Genomic DNA, 23,818 nt, shown 5'->3' on the forward strand with positions numbered 1-23,818 from the left:
CAGGTCATTGAGCAGATTGACTTTCTTGCAGCACTGAGAACAGTAGATGTCCAGCAGCTCACTGTTATACAGCTGCCGCATCTTCTGAGGAGTCTGCCCCGCACTGCAATTACAAACACTACATCAATATCTGTTACTCAAATATAAAAATCATACTGTTAGTATGAATGCTATTAAATACAGCTGATTGAAGCAGCAACTGTACTACCTTAGTGCGACAAAAAGTAAACCTCCCCAACTGCTTAGCAGTGCTGATCCTGCGCTGATCCAAGAAAATGTTTTTTGAATGTCAACTTTGACCAAATCAACGCCCAATATAAAGAGCTGGCAGTGCAGCTTTCACTTTTTGATGCCATGTTGTTTTGACATGTCAAAGAAAGCTGGCGGACAATCAGTTACACTTGTCATCCCTGAGAACAGTCATATCACAGCAAGCCCTTTGTTTTGTTTTAGCAGTGGCACTGATGTCTTTGTAGCATTTTAAAGATAAATTATTCCTTTTGGAAGATAACCCAGGTCTAAAAGTCAAAATATAGTATTTGTTGGTACCAAATTAATTTAAAAGGTGGTTTGTTTTGTTTGTTTTAAATATTGGGCAGTTAAGCCAGGTTTATAGTACTGTATCAACTTGATGCTGTAGTCCCACAGAGCCCTACACGTTGAGGCCACGTAGACCGCAAGGGCTGTGATTGGTCTGCACTACAAGCCTATGTTTGCTAGCAGGCTAGCAATGCTATCGGATTGTAAAAACACATACCACATGGCCTATAATAATAAGGCTTTGTGCTTTGACTTTGTGCAAACAAAATGTTAGACATTAAGCTGTAAATGTAATGAATACAAACAATCAATGACTTCCATGATACCCTCTTCAGGAACCTCACACCCCCTAGTGTTTTGGCGGTGAATTGCACAGCGTCATTCAACCTCAACACAGAGCGGCGTCGAGGCAATGGCGTACCTCCAGTTTTGAGTTATATAAACCTGGCTTTAAATGTTTAATTTTTGTGAATTGTGGGCCAATAGTAGTAGAAGACCAAAATGTGCTATTTTAGTATATCCAAATAGTATTATGACTATTTTGTGATGTGATACAAAAAAAACCTGTATCTGTATCTTTCCTCTAAAAGATGTGTGAGTGTGACATGTGAGGGTGTGTTTCCCAACGCGCCCACTTACCTGGAGGGAAGGGAGGACCCCAGGTCTGAGAAGCCATTTGTTCGGGTGTCATCTTCAGGACAGGGGCTGCTAGGAGTGAAATCCACGTCCTCCCCTTCGCCGTAGTCTTCGAACTGCTCCTCCCCGGAGATGACGGACGCGGACGCTGAGCCAATCAGGTGGCTGGGGTTGCATGGCAGGAAGTACAGGACAGAGAGATCAATCAATTCTCATATCTGTTCATTTCTAGTGTCACTATTAGTCTCTCAGATGTTGCTTTGACTGACCGGTCTGGCTGTGTTGGGTCCAGGCAGTCGGAGCTGTTGGCATTTTCGGTGCTGCTGTCCATGTCACACTCCCCGTCAGCGCCATTGCCTTCACCGTACACACTGCATTCTGGGTAGGACCGCGTACACATGATAATGGGAGGACCCAGTTTTGCCTCACCGTTCTACACAAGAACAATAAAAATGTAATCATTAGCATATCAAAGAATTCCTCAGCAACTAAACTGCTAAATTCAAGCGTCATTTTTATGATTTCTGCATAAACCGGACCAGAAACCGATTATAGACAAAGACTAGATCCAGGGTTCAAAGACAACCTGTACCCATCTCCTGTCTGTCCTCATCAACATACTCCTCAACCCTTAAGTGTAGTTGACAGACTAAGGTGCAATATTTCATGGAGTGAACACAAATTCCTAATGTAGACTGCGTATTATATGCAGAAATATTTAGGAGACTCTTTCTGTTTATTTGGAAAACTGTTTGCGGGACACAAAAAATGAACATCTTGGCACGCAGGTGGTCGAGTGGTTAGAGCGCATGCCATATACGCAGCCGACCCTAGTGCGAATCCCGATTGGAGGTCCTTTGCTGCATGTCACACCACCCTCTCTCTCCCAAGTTTCCTGTCGGTCTACTGATAAATAAAGGCGTCTATGCCAACAAAATCTTAAAAAGTACATCTTATACCAGAGGTCTCCAGACCAATCCATAACGAACCACGTGGCTTGAGGTTTTTATTCCACCCAAGCAGGAGCACACCAGGATTTACTCATTTAATCAACTGATCTCAATCTTCAGACAGTTGATTGAATCATGTGCTCTTGAGGCAATCCAATCTGGACTAGTTTGAACATGCCTCTCTTATAAAATAAACCGTTAGAGCTATTTCTGTGTCACAATCTGACTAGTTTAACTGTGGTTTAGAACTGGCTCAGCTAAACTGGGATGTGCAGGGGTTTAGGACACAGCAGCATGCTAATTTGGACCTTACCATTATGACAAAAGAAGCCCAGGTTAAGCATTTGAATTGGCTGTATGAGGAAGTTACATTGTAAAGCAGTGGTCACCAACGCTGCTTCTGGAGAGCTACTGCTCTGCATGTTTAACACACCTGATTCTAATAATTAACAATAACTATCAAGCAGCTGAAGCTCATCAAAGGGCTTGATAATGAGTTCATTATTAGAATCAGGTGTGTTAGAGTGGGGTGATACCTAAAACATGCAGGGCAGTAGCTCTCCAAGAGCAGAATTAAGGTCTGTCCTGTCTCACACAGCTGAAAAATGGTAAATAAGGACTTTGGTTGTCATTTACGATTTCAGCAACCATCAAGTTCCAAATTACTTAAGCATGGCAAGGCTGGTGGAATTAATCACAGTACAGATAGAACAGCTGTAATGATACATCACATACAACACTTGTGCAAACATAAGGACATAAGCGCAAAAGAAGAAACATGCATGTTGTGTAGTGTCCTACACTGCCCCACATACCTTACAATACAATTAATATACCACTATATGCTTTGGAAATCACTGAAACATGCTGTTCTATCATATAGAATTTAGTAATTTTTCACATTAATAGTCTATACATACAAATGAAAATGACATTAAACAGTGACACTACAATATTAATTATATTCTCTTATAATCTACTGCTGTGTCTATCTGTAAATATTAAATTGGTCTTATATTAGAGAGGAACAGCCCCATTGTGTTTTGAATGTGTTTCCTATTAGTTGTATTTCAGTTGTTTTTCAGGCTGTGACAGCATAGATCACCTCTAGTATTTGACCTGAGATTGTCTCCTGGGTTAATTTATCAGAAACAGAGTGGGATGTAGTATGCCTCAGATCTGCGTGTCATTAATTATACATGAGCCTGTCTGGCTTCACCCAACTGAGATGCCAGAGCAAGGTACACACCCTGTCTGACACACACACACACATACGTTTTAACCTAAAATTAATTTCCTCTTGTTTTACTCCCTTAACTTCAGTTTGTGTTTTGGTGTATGAACACACACACACACGCATGCAGACTTCCAATCAACACAGATGACATATGGTCTCTGAGTGGGCTGCTGTGTAGCTTTCATTCATCAATTATACACATGTTTTTGTCTGGGATGAAAAGGTGTGTGTGGAGATATGAAACTATGACAAAGAAAAAAGGTAAATAAGGCGTTTAAGTTAATTGAGACGATATTCTTCTTTAATGCTGACTGGGAAATATGTGAAGCAGGTAACAGTTTGGAGCTGACGGTATTTTGTTCAGCATCGACGGGCGAGACGGCTTCCACCTTTATGACCTTGTTCCCCATGTCCTCAGTAAGCCCCAAGCACTGAACCCTCACAGACTTAATTACTGTGTTGTGTGTGATCAGTGTGAGTGTAAAAAGTCACCAATGGGGGACTCACTGAGAGAAAGACCTTTGTGATATTGAATAACTTGGACAGAGGCGTGTCTGTAGACTGAAGTGAGTATCATATCTCTTCTGTAACTGAATGAATATTAGTGTTTAGATCAACATAATTGGAAGTCACTGATGTTCCAGGGAAATTTCTCTCTCTTTGTTCAGGATTTCCAGTCTTATCTGCATTTTAACATCACAACACTATGGCTTTTTGGGTTGAGCAAAGTCTACAGAATGGTTAGAGATACAGAAAGTGTGCAGAAAACAAAAGTTAACTGCTAAAATGAACCAGCAGTGTCAGATCACATACTTCCCCAACTACTCACAGATGTGTGTTATGTAGTTTTGCTCGGTGACCCTTAACTGAGCAGCAATGTGTGGTGTAATCAAATCCTTCTCCAGGGAGTCCTCTTCTAATATAAATGGATGAGTCTGCCTACATTACGTGGCCCAGGTGGAATTATTCTTATTAGTAGATGAAGTTTGCGACCTGAGATGATTCCCTGCACAGCTCAACCCAAATTCCCCCTCAGCGGACGTCTTTTAATCAGTGGAATAACTTAAAGCACCTGCGTGATTCCACAGTGATCAACATGTGTTAATGAGGGCGATTGAAGGCTTAAGTTGTCACGGAAACAGTAAGGAGAGGAGATTAAACAGCCAAATTAAGTGAAAACACCTGTGTGGGTGGATCATGTGTATACCGCTTTACTTTACAAACTATATAAGTGTGAAATTAAGTAGTGCAGTAAAAAATAACCATTGATTTTTACTCCTTATTTAAAAATAGCCAGTCTAGTGATATAACCAGATTATTTTAGCATCTCTGTGTACATTTAAATCATTCTTTCTATTTACTATGTGAGAATTGATTCCCTTTTTCAAAAAAGTTCTCTCAATCTGACACACGCATACACACAACTTACCGATCAACTGAGCCTGCAACGTGTCTCCTCTCCAGTCCGAGCTACCAGTCACGCCATTGTGTGTCTGTGTGTGTGTGTGGGTATGTGCAAGTGTATCATCCAAATAAACAAACTGTATCCTTTGTGGTGGAGGTGGGACCCAAAATCCGCAGTGTTCCTTGAGCTTGAAGGCTCGGCGTGTTCAAAGCATGAGCACAAGCATCCCTCACACACACACATGTATCGCTGCAGCTCATTGGAAAACACACTGGTGCTTTAGCCGGGACAAAGCCACACCTCCACCTCTCTCTCTCTCCCTCTCTCTCTCTTTTGTTGCTAGGCAACTGTTCAGCTGATATCTAGAGGGGACATCAGCAGTCATGCACTGCAACATACACAGAAACTTATGATATGTATACTGCATATTCATTGATATTTTTATCATGCATGCTGAAGTGTGTGCTGGAGTCCAAGCAAACAAACAAACAAACAAACAACAAAAATACATACTGCTTAAATTAGAGTTGCATGAAAGGTCATTTCTGCCAAGAAAATAAAACATTAGATGAAATGTTAGAAATAAAAAAATAATATTAAAAGCTAAAGGCAAATTTTTGAGATAGAAACTAGAAAAAGAAATTTAGTGGAGAAGTCAAACATTTGATGTATCTCTTAAATTATACTGATTTATTGTCTCATAATAGGACAAACAACTGTAGCCTGTTTCCTCTTGGAAAAAAAGGATAGTAAGCTAATAATGATGAAAAAAGTTTGCGGTGGACGCACACTTCCACAAAAAGACAGAAAACAGGTGCCTTTTAAAAAAATCTAGCTCTACATTATTTACAACCATTTTTAGTATGAAGAAGAGCATTATGCTCAAAACATCACTGGTGGCATCCTAATAAATCTACCTACATTGGGAGCTGCAGTGTGCAGACCTTTTTTCTTGCTTCTAAGCTAATAATGATCAAAATTAAAATACTCCTGGTGAATCAAAATTCATTATTATGAATCGTCATAATTAAGACATAACCTAACTTTTTTAATTGAATGTGTGAGAAACAATGTTGGAGACACACATTTCCAGCTCTGTATGTATATTATGGGGCTCTACTGGAATATCTTCACATGATTTACAGCTAAAAACTCTCATTTGGTGTTTACTGGCTCTGTATGCAGCCCCTCAGTTCAGCCTATGTATTAAATAGGCCTTTTTAGCTCCTGTCTCTTCAAAGAACCCCCTCCAAGCCCCTATTCTGCCAGCTTCAGAAAACTGCTCCTCGGCAGACTTCCACCAGCTCTGGAGGCTACACCAACAAATTATAGTATCAGGATTTCACTTCTTCTTCTTCTCATCTTCCTCCGACACACCTGTCACATATCCAGGTGTGCAAAGAAAAAAATCTCTTTCTTTCCTCAAAATAGAAACTCCTCAAATAAATCCAAACATGTTGGAGCCTGAATCTGATATGAAAATGCAAGTGGACAATGTGAACAACCCATGAACCTTAACAACAAAGGCTATGGAACAGATGGCTGTTGGCGGGCATGCATGAACAATCTGACATCATCACAAAGTAGAAGAAAATGCAACTTTGCAACAAATTCCTATAAATTATTTCATCATTTATAGCAACTGTGACGTAATTGTTATCAATTATGATTCAGGTTGCCTTAGAAAACCTCTAACCTTTCTCTCACTAACCTCTACACATGTATGTCTTTACAATTAATGTCCCTGCACACCAAGACATATTGAATTTTTTGGTCTAATCTGGCTGATTAGACCTCTACTCAGTTTGAAGTTGGGTGAGGTCCATACACAATATGTGTCTCTGTTTTGTTTTCTGCCCACCCCCAGTGTCTTGTTCCACCTTTGAGGAACGGCCATTAAAACTTGGCTTTTCAATGTGGAGGCAACAATGTGGCACATAACCGTGTTCTTCTTGAGTAGACTGTCCAGCTTCAAATCAGAGAGTAGAAAAGAGTGGATGAAAGACAGAAAGACTCAAAGAGGACAGTGTAAAAGGTTGTACCTGGTAAATGTAACCATTGTCCGTAACAGCTGGCTGACTGGAGGTACGACTGCGAGGACCCACAGCCATCTTCAGTATCTCCTCACAACCTAGAAGGAAGAAGGCCGGAAAGAAGGAAAATGATCATTTTTGTTGGAAGGAGGAAGGCTGTATCACTTTAAATACATGTTTCACTATTGTGTGAAGTTAACACAAGTCATAAACCTTTTAAAAGAAAGATTATCATTATAGTTAAAAGAATATATTTTACCTTGGCTTTTTTTGTCAAGAGTTTGATGAAACGATTGATTGTACTGTCGTGATTGTACAGTAAATATGAATCTATAGCCAGAAGCCGCCTAGCTTTGCTTAGCTTAGCTTAGCATGAAACAGTGGAAGCCTAGATCTGTCCTAACAAAATCCACCTACTAGTACTCTAAAACTCACTACACATTCTCTTTGGGTAGAGGAAGGGCTGTTATGCTGCATTATGTAGCAAACTCTCTGTAGTGCCTCTTTGTTACTTCATTCATTGACACATTTCATACCTTTGATAGCAAACACTCCATGGCAAAAGTCTTTGAAGTTGATCTTCCCATGAGCGTTAGGATCCAGGTACCTAGTCAACTTCTTCACCTGCAACAGAAAGATGTTAAGTGAGTTTTTTTAATAGTATAAAATCATAAATCACCAATTTGACTCGAAGGACACAATATTGCAAGTGATGTGATTAAATACTCAAGAGTCTACGTTTGAACGTCTCTCTAAAGTTCTCTTTTTCATTCATCACAACCTCTTTGTGTCACTTTTCATGTGACAACCAAGTGCAATGCATGAATGGCTGAAATTGTCCGACATAGTTCGACCATATCTGATGTAGGAAAGATGTGGGGGGAGATGTTCCGGAAGCTACTCAACCAACTAACAAGCAGCTCTGACAGAGTATACACCTGCCTTGATTGGTTTAACCTCTACCATTACACCAAGGATATGTACAGAATTAGAATACTGGCCGCTCATTGTGCAAGCTCTACACTCTTCTTGGCATCACAGGAGCTAACAAAAGGAGAACCATCAAGTCAGCCATAAAGGCTGCAGAGAAGGCATCTAGGAGGCTTTTGATCATCAAGTCCGAACCGTGGGCCAAAGTCGGGATCTGATCAAGCCTCGCTGGGTCGACTGAGTGAGGGTGTCAAGAAATGATCTGTGGAACATCTCTGATGCTGTGTCCTAGAGCATCCTAGAATGTATCTTTAAACTATCTCAGATTGCAGTGCAGATATTCCCACTCATGAGGAACTATTTGGAGGTATGTGTTCAACTTAATGTTGCCCTGAAGAGTTTCCTTGGAAACAAAATCTGTGTTTACAGTCAGTTTCACAAGCTAAAATGCACCGTCTGTATCCTTATAGTGTAACTAAAGAGCTGAGTGGTTCCTGTGCGGTTCCCTGAATGATTTACACCCATGTTTTCCATGTTTACAGCTTTATCACCTTTGCCAGAGCATAGCTGTGTTTCTTTGCATATTACCACCACATATAAGTGGAACTGAGTTTATTTCCTTGAACCTAATCGGGAAACTGGCCAATCTCCTCGAGCAGCCTCTGCTGGTGCTGCATCAAACAGCACCAATACAAGAAGCATCTGTTATATAATAATAATGAAAATTTATGAGGATTTCAGCTTTTATGTAGCTTCAATAAATTAAAATATATATATATGTATATATATATATATATATATATACATATAGCAGTGTAGTCTTTTTATATCCTCCTTTCTCGCTTTTACAGAATATATAAAGATGTAATGAAGGTCAAAGACTGTTTAAGTATTCTCTTATAAAGCATCTAAAACATGAGAGTACAGTTTTAGTCCATGTTTCAAAGCAAAAGAAGAGGAGAGAGCAGACAGAAACACCAAAATAAACATCACAGATGGAAAGAAAGGGAGGAGGAAGGATGGAGGTGTGAGAAAAGAAGAGTGGAGGATGAGAAAATGACAGAAGTTATTTTAGGGGAGAATGAACTGAATTATGTGTCTTGAACTAATGAAATGAACACGCTGGCTTGTTGGTGTACATGCACTCTACGCTATTCTGTTTTAGTTGATTAATTCAGTTGCATGAGAAAGTCAGAAGTGATCTTTGCTGATGATGCCTTGTAGCCTAATTTCTGCCCTCATCATCATCATCATCATCTGCTCTTGACACAATGTTGACGCAACATTTCCTTCAGTTGAAATAAGCCCACAGTTGCACATCAAAAGACGGTGGCTCTAACAGTCATACTCTAGAGCAGGTGCTGAAATATCATCTGACATAAGCTTTGATCTGGAAATGAGCTTTAGTTGGGAGAATGTCTCTGAGTGTGGATAAGCACATCAGAATGACCGTATGCTGTGGAACAACCAGCGTTCACAGGGCGGTGTGTTTTCTGAATAATGTTATCTCACACACACACACACATGCATTCAGTCGCACATCCTCAGAGCTCACTGCCACATCATCATCGCACAGGCTTAATGCAGATGTTGACGTGCTGTGCCTGAACTTCATACTTCTCTGTGTCGCACAGGCAGAAGACTGCTTTGTATCTGTAATTATTAGGACAGAAATAATATTTGAATTTGCATTTGACTTCACATAAAAGCTGCTTGTTTTTTTACCATGCATTATAATCATGCCTCTACTAGCACCTTTATAATAATTAAGGGATGTCCAACAATGTAGATGCAACCTAAAGCTTCCATTTAAAAAATTAGTAAAATCCAATATGAATACATCACTGACACACACTACTGTTGCTCATCATCAGTTAGATATGCTTCATTTAGGGATATTTTTATTATTGATTAATCTGCAGATTATTTTCTCATTTAATTCATCTCTTGTTTGTTCTATAAAACGTTGAGAGAGCTCAAAGAGTTTTTTTTTATGAACTTCTGAAAATGTCTTGTTTTGTCCAACCCAGTCAAAAACATTCAGACATGGATGGATGGATGGATGGGTGGATGGATGGATGGATGGATGGATGGATGGATGGATGGATATTATACTTAAATAATTCATCAATTATAACAAAAATAGACTTTAACTAATTGATGAATGTACCTTATTTCAGAGATGTGCTGGATTTTGTTGTGTTGTGGTATTTTATTTCATTCTCCCCAGTTCAGGTTACACACACTTTTATTACAACAATAGTGTTTTTGTTATTGGTATGACAGCATGAGAGCAGTGTGTGTTTTAGACAGTTTGGCAGAGGTTGGAGGATGTTTGCTTATATTATAACATAAATATCTTGGGTTTATAAATAATATAAGTTTAATTGGCTGAAATAATAGTGATTATTTTATGCTGAGGAACAAACAAAACTAACCAAGAACATGACAGCTAGTACTTGGATCAGCTCTTACAGTAACCCTTTACATTAAATTGAGGCTGGCTACAGGTGTTGAAGTCACATGATCCTGGTCACCACATTGTGGACCTTATGCATTTCATTTTGAAGCTTTCAGTGCAGTTTTTAAGGTAGAGCTTAAGGCTGCCAACTTTTATATCGGTGATTTTGAGGTCTCTCATTAACTAATAACCACACCATACATCAGCAGTAGACCTTTAAAATGAGTCTGCAGCTGTAATAGAAAACAATATAGTAAGCAATGTGAAAGATACAGCTCAGTAATGTTATAGATGAAAGCTATGTTTTCTTCACAGGCATCCAGGCACGAATAATACTGAATATAGAAAGCACATGCATTATATAAAATGCATTATAAGTGCTTTGATAAATAATGTATGTGTACTTGCAATACTCCCTGTTGTGTTTGAGTGCATGCATACAGTACAGGCACAGCTGCAAGATTATCATGTGAAATAAATGTGATACTTTAATATGTAGAGCTCTATAATCCACACACTGCATTGATGTTTCTGGATGTGCCATTGAAGAGAATACAGCTTTCTAAATGAAGCTAATGTAAATACAGCGCTGGTGCACGGCGGCGTCTCATAGGCTGCGTCCGACAGTTAGGCGGATTTCATTACTTAATAAACGGCCAATCGGCTCGTGGGCTCCCTCGCGTAGCTCTCATCTCCATGGTGACAAAGAACACAGAGAGACGAGAGGGGCGCTGAGAGAGGCGAGATGAAGGGGAGGGTGGGGGGAAGATGAAGAAGTAGCGTCCTCTTAGTGCTGGAGAGTTATTTTTAGTGATGTGTTCTGGGTGCTCAGCCGCCATGACAGCTTAAAAGAAAAATCCACTGTCACTGTTCCCATATTATTTATCCAGGATTTCATCTGCTTCATCTACTACTCATACACATTTCTCCACTGGTTTCCTCTCTCCTCCTTGTTTTAAAAAACAGCAACCAACCTGAGTTACTCTGACACAGGTGGAACAAGGTATTTGATGACCTGGGTGGTAATAATGTAACCTTTATATTAAATTAATTCTTGAGTTTTTAGCAACGTTAGCACAATACATGTGCTCCAATACATACTACCACATTTTTAAAGTCATTTCCAAACCTCTCAGCCAGCTATTGACTTTCAAAATTTGTTTTTAATTTTCTTTATTTCTTGCTCCAAACAGGGAGCATATTGGAAACTTTCTGGTTGTGTGTTTATGGATCATCCAATCATCCAACATCCATAGTCCCGTCCCGTGTCCATTAAGGAAATTCTGGGTAAAATGTAGGAGGCGCGAACTTTACAGGAACGTCCTCTCACTTGGTCCTCTCAGCTGTTGTGTCTCCATTGCAGAGTAGGACCCTGATAGGACCCATCGTTGCGTTCTTCTGCCGGGTTTTAAAAATGGCGCTTATTTTGGCACATCCTGCTTTGAGTATACCCAGTCAGTACCGAGTCAGCCTCACCAACAGCCCCGTAAAATTACCCCGAAGTTCCTGCAGTGGAAACGGCCCTCAAGCTTCTGATTTGGCTGACAAACAGCGACAGCACCAAACCTTGGCTATCAGAACTGAATTAAACACATTAACAGGTCATTATTTTCATTGTATATCATTATATAAGTTTGACTGACAAATAATGGAGGTGTGTTTGGTTTTTTTGGTAATGGATTACTTATTTTAACCACATAGCACACTGATGGAGACAATGTTGGTCCACATCCATAAATACATCACACACAGTGGATCTGACTTAATCCCAACCATCCTCCTCTTCATAATCTACCTTTTATATCTGCTTTTACTACAAAACATTTCCTTTTAGTTGTTTTATCATTTTATTTTCTTCTTATTTTTTTATTTTAATACCCCTCCTCACATTTCTGGTTTTACCCACTTTATTTTAGCGTAACTTTATTTTATTATCTCATTTTATTATCTTTTATTTTATTTGGGTGTTTTCACATTTTTATCCTCCATCTGGTGTTTCCTCACTTCCTGTTTTTATTGAGTCTTTTTTGTTGTTTTGTGTTTTTTAACTATGTAAAGCACTTTGTATCACATTACCATGTATAAAAAGTGCTAAACAAATAAAGTGTGACTGATTGCTGGACTGATCTTCAGTCACCATTCATAATTCAACCTGATTTTAAATGCTCTGAAAACCTGATTTTTATCAACACAATAGCACTTTTTGGGGGAAATTGTGCAATAATGACAGCAGCATGGGATGTATTATGTGTGTGTATAATGTGTTTCACCAACCTTTTAGTTTTAGTACTAAATATTTATTTTTTTATAGTTATACTATCTTTTATAAGCACTTTTTACTTATGGGACCAAAAAGGATTGCTTTCAATTTCATTATACATGTACACTGACTGAATAAAGACTTCTAGTCTATTCTAATCTAATGATCCAGAGTATCTGGATTACAAACAGACTTTTATTCTGTAAAGTATCAGAAACAGATAGATAAACTACAGAGTCACCCAGTTGTTGCAGTCCATTTAGGGATAGGCTGATACTGAGTATGAGATGACTGAGTCTCATCTTTTATCTTTAAATGTGATTTATGACAGCTTATGTACAGTATATTTATGTTGAGTTGTTTCATATGAGTCATGCTGATGTGTATGAGGCTTTTCAGAGGCTCTCTCTAAATTCATTCATTTTAAACTCTTGGTTTATTTGATGCAGGCTTTACAGCCACATACATCAATGTTTTCTCTAGTCCCTATAAAAACTAATATGAGGCTCGTTTTTAAGGCTTGTTTGGCTGGAATCATTTACAGTCACACATTAAAGATAAATACAGCATATCAAGTAGGTACAGTTTAGATTGTAGCCACTTGTGTACTAACTGGAGTATCACCCTTTTGGTTGTACTTTTGTGGTTTACGGGCCAAATATGGTGTCAGACATGCGGTTTATTGGATACTCCCCTTGCCTCCCTGCCTGTCTGGGATAATGATTGGCCCAACCCATCTTGGTCGATACCCCATTGGCTGATACATGTCTGGATGCCCATGACTGGATATATTGTTTTACCTTTCTGAATTGTTTTCTGCTTTTAACTACTCTCTTTAAATATTGCGTCTGACATGTTTTATTATGAACCTGATGAAGGCTGCAAGCCCAAACACTGGTCAAGTGTTGCTGGAGCTTTGACTGTTTCAGTCACACATTAAATGAACAAATTCAGATTATTCAAAACTGGCCTTTTCTTATTTTAGATCAAGTTAAGCTTGCTTCAGTTTTGACATTAATTTTTAAAAATCTGCCTAGTTTTATAGAAGTGCAGTATTAATAAATTGCCTTTAATCCCTTACAGCATTGTACTGATTACAGCTTAAAGGATTTGGCTCTATGTTTTTCCTTATTGTCAACCAATCTCATGCAGAGTCAAACCAGCAATGAGCTGATCTACTTTAAAATATTGTGTGCGTACCCAAAACCTGATAGATCTTATTCCACTGTGCTGTACACCTCTGGTGTTGCTCAGAAACAGTTAAAACATGTCAGTGAGTCACACCGCTGCACTGGGTGAGATATTACATCATCTGTGAAAATGATGTTTGTCATAATTTGTTGAAAAATGGCTGCAAAGATTGAAAATGTCACCCAGTGCACATGAGATTTGTACACAATCAGAAAAACATAGAAAATCACCAACTAAATCCTTTAACATGATGTATGGAAAGCAACATAGAAACAAAGAGCACGTACAGCTACAAATGTAAGCAATGAAATGATACCTGAGAGATAAAACTGATCATTGGCAGCCCCAGGTTAAGTACCATTGAGAGTGCACCTACAGTATAACGTTGGTGCTGAAACCCATTAAATTGGGTTTCGATCAATGGTGAGCATGGCAACACAGGAGGATAGCTGATGTCACACTGATGTGGTGTCTGGAGAACTGTACAATCTGTGGTCTGACCTCCTATAAGGCCACTATATGCTATTCAAATGAACCAATCTGTGAAGAGAAAAATCATTCTTTGACTGACTCAAAGGGTCACAAGGAAAAAAGGGTTGGCCGCCACTGACACTGTACTAGGGCTACGACTATGAAAATGTAGGTTCCACACATTCAATGGCTGCTGCTTGACCAGCTCATGGGGACACATGATGGACCAAACATACAGGAAGTGTAGTTGCATTTGCCGTTACGAGTCTGCAGAGGAGACAGAACCATCAACAATGGATCAAGCAAGGAACTGGACAGATATGTTTAATGAGGTCTGTGTCACTAGTGTAACTGTTATTGTTGTAGTAGGGATGGTGTTATGAATCAAATCCTATTCGCAACATATCTGAATATCTACATGTCATAGTATCTTAGAAACCAATTAGGTAACTGTTTAGTAGTAGAATCACAAGGCAGGACTGTCAGTTTTTAGTGCGTCCGATGATCTGGCAAATCAAGGTACTTCATCCATTAATCAAATATTGCTGTTAAGTTGCTACAATGATTAGTGGATTAATCAACTAGTCAACTAGGGCTGGGTATCAGTACTCAACACCGTAAAAGGTATCAATCACTCATTTCGACAACATCTGGATATTATCTTCATTATCAGTTCTCAGTTAGTTGTTTGGTCTATAAAATGTTTCCCAAAGCACAAGATCCAACCAAAAATGTCTTTTGTTGTCCTGACAAACAATCTCCAACCAAAATATATTCAGTTTACTACCGTAGATGAATTTAAGAATATGGAACATGAGAATTTTGGCATTTAAAAAAAATAAAAAAATATTATAAATCAGTTATAAAAATAGTTGCCAATTAAATTTGAGTCGACTGACTAATCGATTAATCAACTTATCATTGCGGCTCTTTTTAACTTCTGTAATGGCAGCTTCTTAAATGTGAATCTTTAAGTTGTGGACTGTTGGTTAGAACAAAAAAGACAACAAGGTTGCATTGTGGGCTTTGAGAAATGGTAATTGACGTTGTCTGACCTTTTATAGAACAAATACCAAATTACCTAATTGTTAGTTGCAGGCCTACACAGTATAAACGGCATTGTCAGTATATGATTGTTGAACATTGCAAAAAGGAAGGCCTGGCTCTTAGATTATGAGTCAACACCAAAAACCTCTTTTTCATAAAATACACCACCAAACAGAGAAAATGATTCCTTATGAAGAAACTGCGGATATCAAAAGTATTTTAAGTGAACGTGTGTTAGCATACCTAAAATGAAACACTACAAAATAGGTTAATGAGCTTTAGAAGTGAAAGATCTCATTCTCTGAATCTTTTTTTAATGTCTAATGTTTTTTATCCCAAGTTTATTTAAAAAAAAATAGATTTTTGTCAGCTGTACACTTGTATTGCATCCAATGAATCTCTCGCTTCTTCAGGTTTTCTTATAGGGTTACAGTTAGTATGTATGGACTGATTGAATGACAAACAAAGAGATCAACAGATTTTGAAGGTAGTAAACATGACAGGTCATTGCAGTCATCTGTCATACATGTCAAACAGCATCATTTACATCCAGCCCAGCAGATATACCACCAGCTATCAAATGTCATGAGTAATGAGTCACTAGCACACCTGTGACATTCAGTACATATGACAGCTTGTCTGTTGTTGTCAGAAGATTATAATGTCTATGAGGCAGCACTTCAAGTGTTAGCTGACCGACTACAGTTAGTTAAATTGGATGTAGACTAATGTAACGGAGCTATGTGTGTATGGTTAACCAGTCATTCCCACCTCGTCTCCTTGACCGAACTGAAGACCGAGGTCCACCAAGTGCTCCACCCGGATGAATCCGTCAGCATCCTCGTCACACACATCGAAAACCTCCTTGAGCCTCCTGAGAAACAGCAAGAGCTGCTCCTGGTCGGGGAAAGCATGTCCTTCCATCGCGGAGAGTTGTTTTTCTTTATGAAACGGACAGTAAAAGAGCGGGTTCGTCGGTCGCCATCATCGTTCCTGTCTTCAGCTCCGCCGGACTGACTGCTGCTGCTGCTGCTGTGACATAAGCAGGCTCGCTCGCTCGCTCGACCTACGGGAAAAGCCGATGATTTACGATTCAGGCACGAGGCATTGCGTCAGAATCAGCTGCTAATTAATAATACAGGTGTGATGCCAACAAGCTTAAAAAATTAATGCATGGATTTTATGTTAGCTTTTATCATTTTTGACGCCTAATTGTTTTGTTACTGTAACATTAATACAGTAATGGGAGTAATAGGCCTAAATAAATAAATTAGAGGTGTGTTACCACCCGCCCCCTATTCCCTGCTTTCTACCAAAATAAAACAGGACATTAAGCAACTACTTCCGTGACCTAAAATACCCTTTCATCTAGTGCTAAAAGCTATTTAAGGGTAGGACTGTGTGAAACTGTATGGAGGTCCATTACCGCCAAACAAATAAAACAAATGAAACCCTAGGAATGTCAACAAACTCACAGTAGGTCAAAATGATGTGATAGCAAGTCTTCTCCTGTTAGTATAAAACAATGTAGATGTTCTATACTATCTTAAAACAGTACCGTTACTCTGTAATATGAATGTGTTGATTTTAATGTAGCCAGTTAAATTTACACTATCTGAAACCACTCATGACTACTAGCAATACTGACTTAAGAAATAGCTTCATAGTTTTTAAGGTTGACTTACAACAGTCCAAATGAAAATTAAAAGAGGTTTTATATGAATGCTGAAAGACTAATTTCATGATATTCCTTTGTTAGTTCCATAGTGGGGGCATTTACATTATTGCACCAGCAAGTGGATAGTAAAACATAAAAGGAGCATCAATAGAAAGAATAAAGAACAATAAATAATAAGTAAGCACACAAGCAATAAAGAGACAATAGTAATAAAAAACATAGTAGAAAATAGTAACATTATAGGACAATTACAGGAGTAATATTGGTGTTTAATGATAAGATACCTTAGTTTGATCTTGTCATTGCAGGGGTTTTAAAGTGAAAAAATATGAGTGAGGTCTACTTTTAATATGAAGATTCGTATTAGCTTCAAGTATAGTTTTAAATACATTTTTGCTCAGAGGAATGGTTCTGAATTTTGGATATGTATATATATATATATATATATATATATATATATATATATATATTTATATATAATTATTATTATTTTTTAAATGTTCATTTGGGCACCTGACTATTGTTTTAAGACAGACCTGAAAAATTGTGAACCCATCCTTTAAAAGCAAACGTTTGAATTTTTACTTTTTTTTTTTTTAAACACCATTTCTACTATTTCAACAAAAATGTTTCTTTTCCTAGATAGACAGACAGATAGATGTTGTTAAATGACCTGTCTTTGTCTGTACCACAGCTCTGTAGGCATCAGATAGCTTGTGACAACTTCCTGCTGGAAAATATGACTTTGCAAAGTATGACAGCCATCTTGTCTCAGTATTTTATTAGAAAAACAGTTTATACACGACTGACAGCAGAAGCTGCATCACTGTACAAAGCATAAAACCATTACGTCCCAGTACTGGAAACAATCATTTATCCCACTGACAAATAAAAAATACAGTATTTTATATCCAATGCCAATTTGAATGCAATAATTCTAAAAATGTTTATATTTTTTTTCGATCTGTATTTGCAATGTAGCAGCTCTTCTGTGGAAAGTGATGACTTATCTAGAAGCACAGAGAATAAAATTGAATTAACCACATATAAATCTCCTAGCTGTCAGATGCCAAGTAAAGAGGTGACTCTCAGGTTAATATTAAAAGGACCCTAAAATAAAATTAACTGCAGAAAAGGTAAATCCATCTTTCCAAACAGAGTGAATGTATAAAGTCTTTCACATTTAAATGATGAGCCTTGGCTCCAACAGGGCGTCCCATCGTTCTGTCAGCTGTGGGAGGAAAGCACAGATATTATTTCAACTATAATTACAATAAGATTAAAAACAACATCTGTACAGATATTATCAGAATCAATACCACATCATGCAGCATCCCAAAGACAATAACTGCTGCGTTCTGCATATGCAGCTGTTTTTGTCAATCCCCACCTTTCTCCTGTTTGTACGAGTAATTGAAAAGAGGGGATCACTGGGTGAATGGGCTCACTCAAAGTAGAGAGAAGGGGGGTAGAACCTGGGCTCAAAGACAAAAGGAAAGGCTTTGGCTTTAACTGCTTATGCTGACTGTAAGGGTTGTCAACTGCCAATCGTACAGTCAGGGACCCAAACACAACTCAATCTGTGTAGACCTGTTGTGATTTGATAAGCTTTGTTGACAGATATGTGATCTTTAATACTTCTCTTGTAAAGGGTGCCAATATAACAAAATGAAAGCTAACACAATAATTCACAGAGAGGAACCTAGAAAAGTAGCCATTTTGGCTCTACTGAGCAGCAGGTTTCTGTTCACCATCAGACTGCTGACTGATGAAGAGATGGATTTTTGGTGGAAGCCAAAAGAGAACTAAATGAGAGTGAATATGCCGTTTTAAGTTACACAAAAATTACACCATTCCTTATTTAACTGGCAAACCCCATGAAACCTCAGATGGGAAGAGCTGCTGCTCTCTGGGTAATTAATAAAGTAGTGGCTATATGATATATAACACTTACACAAGATTCTCTGGACACAGCGTACTCCACTGTCTCTGAGCCATCTGCGTTCTGATAGACCAGGTCAAACTTGCCAGGCTCTACGTGCACTGAGACAGAAGCAGAAAAATATGATTAATAAATGTGTGATGTGAAAATACTGTACAACCTGCTCCAGCTAAGAGAACGATTTGTTACATTTTATGTGTATAATTTCACTCTAAAAACTCCATGACACTGCAGAATTTAATGTTTTCAAAGAACAAAAAAATCTTTAGCATGTGGAGATGTTAAATTGAACTAAGTCTTTTAAATGTTAAGTTCATGCCCATCAATAGTGAAATGGTCCTTACCTTTAGAGGTATTTAGAGGCAGTTCCAGCTCAATCTGTTTGGTGGTTGGGTCAAAGCCCACAATCTTTCCCTCCTAAAATGTACAGCAACATGTGAAGTGAGTAACATAGTCACTACAGTAATATGAATGAACAAAACTTCATTAGTGTGTTCTGTCTAATGTCCTTCCAAACAGCAAGAGATTAATAGTCAACACTCTGGCATTTTTGATTACTGAAGCAGAAAATATTACTCACCTTGTATTCTGATACCTCTGGCGTATAACTCTCGGTTAGCTCCAGCAGCTGTGAACACACACAAAAAAAGAATGGTGTTAGGAAACAAAGCTCACGACTTTATACAAAGCTCTCACTTCCACAAAAAGAAGATTCCCTTGAGAACATTAAACCTGCATCAGTTTGAAACAGTATAAAAAAGGGCTACTAGTAAGAGCTAGTTGGTGAAATAATGTAGCTTGAGAGCTAACTGCTCACACATTAGCTAGCTAGGAACATGCTAGCACTAGTCAGCCACAATAACTCTGACCTTATTTCTATTTTCTTTATGCTGTGCTGTTCACTCCTCTCTGCCATTTCTTTGTGAAGTGTTAGCACACTGTTTAATTCAATAAAGACTTTTATTAAAGATAGAGAAAAGGTAGCAAGCTTGCTAATTCTTAGTTCGGTTGCTAACATGAAATTAAGTTCACACCCTTATTTGAAAGACTTATTTGTACCATCAGCTTCTGTCTTATGACTGATAGTAACAAATGTGTTATGGAGCCGTTTGTTGTCCTTCAATGAGATTAAATGGTACAAGCTAAGCTATCATAGCTTCCTTTATTCTCCAACTCTCCATGCCCTCATAAGGTCAGTACCATCAAGACTGTTTGCTCTTGGTGAAAGGTAATTTTAAAAAGGTTAAAAAAATATACACATTAACCTGCAAATTCACTGATTGTAGCAATTCCAAATTGGTTTGGTCATGTGACTGAACCTTTATTCTGCATATTACTTTAGTCTGCATATTACTTTCTAATTAATTAATTGTGTAATTTATAAAATTTATGAAAAAGTGGTTTTAAAAAAAATGACCATTTTTGATTGAAAGCAGTTTCTTCAGGAGACTTTGAGAGAAAATGAGAGTTTTCCCATTATAGTTCAAACATGAACAGTGGAACTAAGGCTATGAGGTCAAATAGCCCAAGTACAGTGAGAGCAGATAAGCTGTAGCTAATAAGACTGGACTCGGCATACCTTGAAGGCAATCCTCTGTCCCACCTGTGGAGGGGCGGCTAGCAGAGGCATGGAGCTGTAGTCCTGTTTGGGAGCACTTTCTACTCCATTCTGCACACAGAGACACATGCAGGAAGGATTCAATCCAATATCTTTGCACACACAGTATGTACATACAATGACCATGTTTATTGTTTAGAGATGTACTCTTAATAATACACTGAATGAAGCAGAACTTATTAAAATACCATGCTCAGCTTTGGACTGTTTACTAAACCCTCTCCTACAACCACTGTCTGTCCAATTAAAGTTAAACAAAAGTAACTAGGTACAGCAGGCCTGTTGCGCTTTTATTTCTTTATACGTTAAAACAATGAAGATGTAGTAAAAGTATGCTCTTTATATGAAGAATTCAATGGGTGGTGTCTTTTTTAGACTTTAGAAAACTAAAAACAGAACACTAAATTAATTAAACTATGTGGTTTTCTGCTCTAACGTTAGGATTCCCAGCTAACTAGCTTACCACATACCGTAGAAACCAAATCAAGCATATATTATAGAGTTAGAGGTTCTGTTTGGCCCTGGATGCTAACATTTAGGGTAATGTTAGCAGCTCTATCTTGATGTTTTTTGTATTTAGGGAACTCCTGCCAACATTACCAGAGATAATGTTACATTTGTCAAATACATCCCAACAAGAATATAAGCATTTGTTTTCCTGTTTAACACAACCATGTCTTTATTTCTAGTGAGGAAGCCCCAGTCTACTAGCAGTGTGTTTTCAACTAACTCACAGAGCTAACATTAGCTTAATTAGCTAGCCAGCAACAGCCGATAAATCTGCCAGCAACAGTTGTCAGTTTATCCGACAAAAATCGATAACCGCCAGCAAGAAATGAGAAGTTTACTTTTGCGTCATTTGTATAAAATCAACATTTATCAAGAACTGCATATTTTCATGGTAAATGTGCCACCGTTATCTTTGTAATCTCCATAAAAAGTGCGGGAAAAGAAAGATTGACAGGAGAAATGAAAGTAATTGAGAGGGCGGCACTTTACCGTCAATGAAAACCTTTCTCTAGACTAGTTTCAGTTTTTATTAAGTTCGTTTAACTTTAATCTTTTACGGAATACAAATAAAAGTAACGTAATCTTAAAAGATAAATATCAGTTACTTCAATTATTATTATTATTTCAACAACTGAGTAAAGCAATGGTATTCTATTCCTAATACTCATGTCTACTCATGAAATCACAGATATATTTCAGACAGACCTGGAGGACCACCGACTTGTTGGTCAATGAATCAGTCTGGTAGGTCGGTTCCTTGGCTCCATCGTAGCTGAACTCAAAGTTACCGCTGCTCCTTGTGAAGCCCCCTCTACCTTCACCCCTCCCCCTCCCTCTAGGACCACCACCACCACCATCACCGCTGCCAAACATGCCTCTTCCCCGGCCGTGACCTCGCCAAGATGATTGGTTACCCACACTGCGAGCCGGCTGCTGCACTGGCTTTCGGATGATGAACTCTATCTCCTCTTCGTCATCACAAGGAGGCGCAGACTCACCCGAAACCGGTTTCTGTGCACAGTTTGTAGATGCTGAGATACTGGTTTCTGTTGATTTGGGAGTCACGGAGGTTAAAGGTTTGGTTTTTGGCGGGATTTTTACATTGGTGGCTTCATCGTCGGAGGATGAGGAGTCTGTATCTGAAGAGGATGACGGGGGAGGGCGTAATTTCGTCTGGGCAGGTTTGGTGGTTGGAGGCGCTTTGGTGGCAGCAGGGGTGGAGGACTGTGTTTTGGTAGCTGGTTTTTTAGCAGCTGGTTTTTTGGGAGCTTCATCCTCCTCACTGCTACTGCTGGAATCTGAAGAGGAGGCATTCTGTGTTTTTGATGCCACAGGAGGCTTCTTGGTGCTTTTTACACTAGCAGGGTTTTTTTTAGTAGCAGCAGCAGGTTTAGGGGTAGCAGCTGGAGTATTTTGCTCTGCCGCCTTCTTTTTCTTCTTCTTCGTTTTTTTCCCTGGCGACTTCTTATTGCTCTCGTCACCTAAAGTCTGCTTGGGGTTGTCCTCCAGGCTCTCCTCACTCTTCTTTTTCCTCTTTTTTTTCTTCCATTCCACATTCACTCCATTTTCTCCTGGCCCATCCTCCTCTTCTGCGGGTCTCCTCCTCTTTCTGCAGTTTTCACTTGCTGTATCGGAATGGCTGCTGTGCCCGTTCACCTGAGTCAGACAATCCACCTTCACCCTGGAAAACAGAAACACATCTTTAAAAGGAAGAGACTAACATTTTCAGAATTGTACTTTCTTTCTGCCACCGTGTCCAGGAACAAATGAGAATATATCAATTACCAATACCCAGTCATAACTCTGAGTGGTGGCCCCTGACAAGTTGCAGCTGACAATGGAATTGGGTCTTTTAGGGCCCCTGAACCTGGGATCCCTTCTAGACTAGGGCTGGGCAATAAATTGATATTATAGTGACATTGTGATATCATCTTTGATTTTCAATATCGTAATATGGTGATATGTAATAAGTGTTGTCTTTCCCTGCTTTTAAAGGCTTCATTACAGTAATTTTTCAAAAACAAAGTTCGATTAACCCTTGTTAAAATCTTTAAAATTACATCCTTCATTAAAAATTGCATCATCTATATAGGTATGTTTGATTTCAGAAGTTTAACTGCTTAACACAAGATGTTTTCTACTTCACTGTAAAGTCCATTCTCAGTGTTTGTACAGTGGAGGCTTCAAGTTTCCACATCACATTTGTGTCAGTTTCATACTAGTTTAAGATTGGCTCCAAACAAGTTATGTATGTCACAAATGATGTCCTTTTCGTACTGATGTCGGATTCATACTGATCAGAGACACTTTCTACTTTCAGCAGATGAATGTAAAAACAGCATTTAAGTGTCAAACTCTGCACATACATCATTCTGCACAGTGAAGCTCAAACATGTAACTGTAGCAGCAAAAAGACCAGCAGTAAAAGCACCTGACACTGTCGTTATCCCGCACCACATAGATGCTCTCAGTGTGCGGCAGGTAGCAGTCCTCTATGTACAGGTTGAGGATGTTTCTGCGGCTGAACTCAAACTTGTCTCTGATGATGCTCTCCAGATCCGCCACCACGCGACACTTGTTCAGGTCCACGAGCAGCCAGCACATGCGGCAATCAACGACAGCCGGCGGCGGGTAGTCAAAGTGTAAACGCACACGGATGAAGTTGTTACTATGAGCAGCCATCATGGATACAAAACACACCGCGCGCGTGCTCCAACCGGCATGAACGAGATATACATCCGGGCGGACTTTTCAGAGTAAGAGTCAATATTTAGAAAAAACGGAGAGAGGCTGCAGAGAATCAAATCACATAATTTGCAAATGATTAACATCATATTATACATATTTTATCTCCTTTATGCTCTAAAGGTTATTTCAAATATTGCCAAAAGCCCTCTTCTGTTTAAATG

General features: G+C 38.8%; 2 protein-coding genes across 2 annotated transcripts in view; both read right to left on the reverse strand.

Moving 5' to 3' along the window:
* rab11fip4a (RAB11 family interacting protein 4 (class II) a) overlaps nt 1-16,085 on the reverse strand; it is a 22,261-nt gene extending 6,176 nt beyond the window's left edge. The window contains exons 1-6 of the mRNA XM_053339123.1: nt 15,933-16,085; nt 7,338-7,425; nt 6,811-6,899; nt 1,446-1,609; nt 1,180-1,341; nt 1-103 (exon numbers count right to left, since the gene is read on the reverse strand). The exon at nt 1-103 is cut by the window's left edge and continues 32 nt beyond it. Coding sequence (XP_053195098.1) covers nt 1-103; nt 1,180-1,341; nt 1,446-1,609; nt 6,811-6,899; nt 7,338-7,425; nt 15,933-16,085 — 759 coding nt within the window. The remainder of the gene's footprint in view (nt 104-1,179; nt 1,342-1,445; nt 1,610-6,810; nt 6,900-7,337; nt 7,426-15,932) is intronic.
* Nucleotides 16,086-17,634: 1,549 nt separating this feature from the next.
* Nucleotides 17,635-23,597, reverse strand: coil (coilin p80). Its single transcript, XM_053339119.1, has 7 exons — nt 23,341-23,597; nt 21,615-22,590; nt 20,361-20,450; nt 19,362-19,409; nt 19,126-19,198; nt 18,794-18,882; nt 17,635-18,070 (listed from the first exon to the last, which is right to left on the reverse strand). The coding sequence occupies exons 1-7, from the start codon at nt 23,592-23,594 to the stop codon at nt 18,023-18,025; spliced, it is 1,578 nt and encodes a 525-aa protein (XP_053195094.1). The 5' UTR covers nt 23,595-23,597; the 3' UTR covers nt 17,635-18,022.
* Between the last annotated feature and the right edge of the window lie 221 nt (nt 23,598-23,818).

The sequence above is a fragment of the Scomber japonicus genome, chromosome 18 (genome assembly GCF_027409825.1).
Source record: "Scomber japonicus isolate fScoJap1 chromosome 18, fScoJap1.pri, whole genome shotgun sequence".
NCBI classification, from domain to species: domain Eukaryota; kingdom Metazoa; phylum Chordata; class Actinopteri; order Scombriformes; family Scombridae; genus Scomber; species Scomber japonicus.

What these genes read in the sequence shown, in the direction of transcription:
- coil (XM_053339119.1), bottom strand. Translation starts at nt 23,594, where the DNA reads ATGATGGCTGCTCATAGTAACAACTTCATCCGTGTGCGTTTACACTTT. An exon ending in ACAAGTCGGTGGTCCTCCAG is followed by an intron (nt 20,451 to 21,614) that starts GTCTGTCTGAAA and finishes CTCTGTGTGCAG; the next exon opens with AATGGAGTAGAAAGTGCTCC. An exon ending in GACAGAGGATTGCCTTCAAG is followed by an intron (nt 19,410 to 20,360) that starts GTATGCCGAGTC and finishes GTGTGTTCACAG; the next exon opens with CTGCTGGAGCTAACCGAGAG.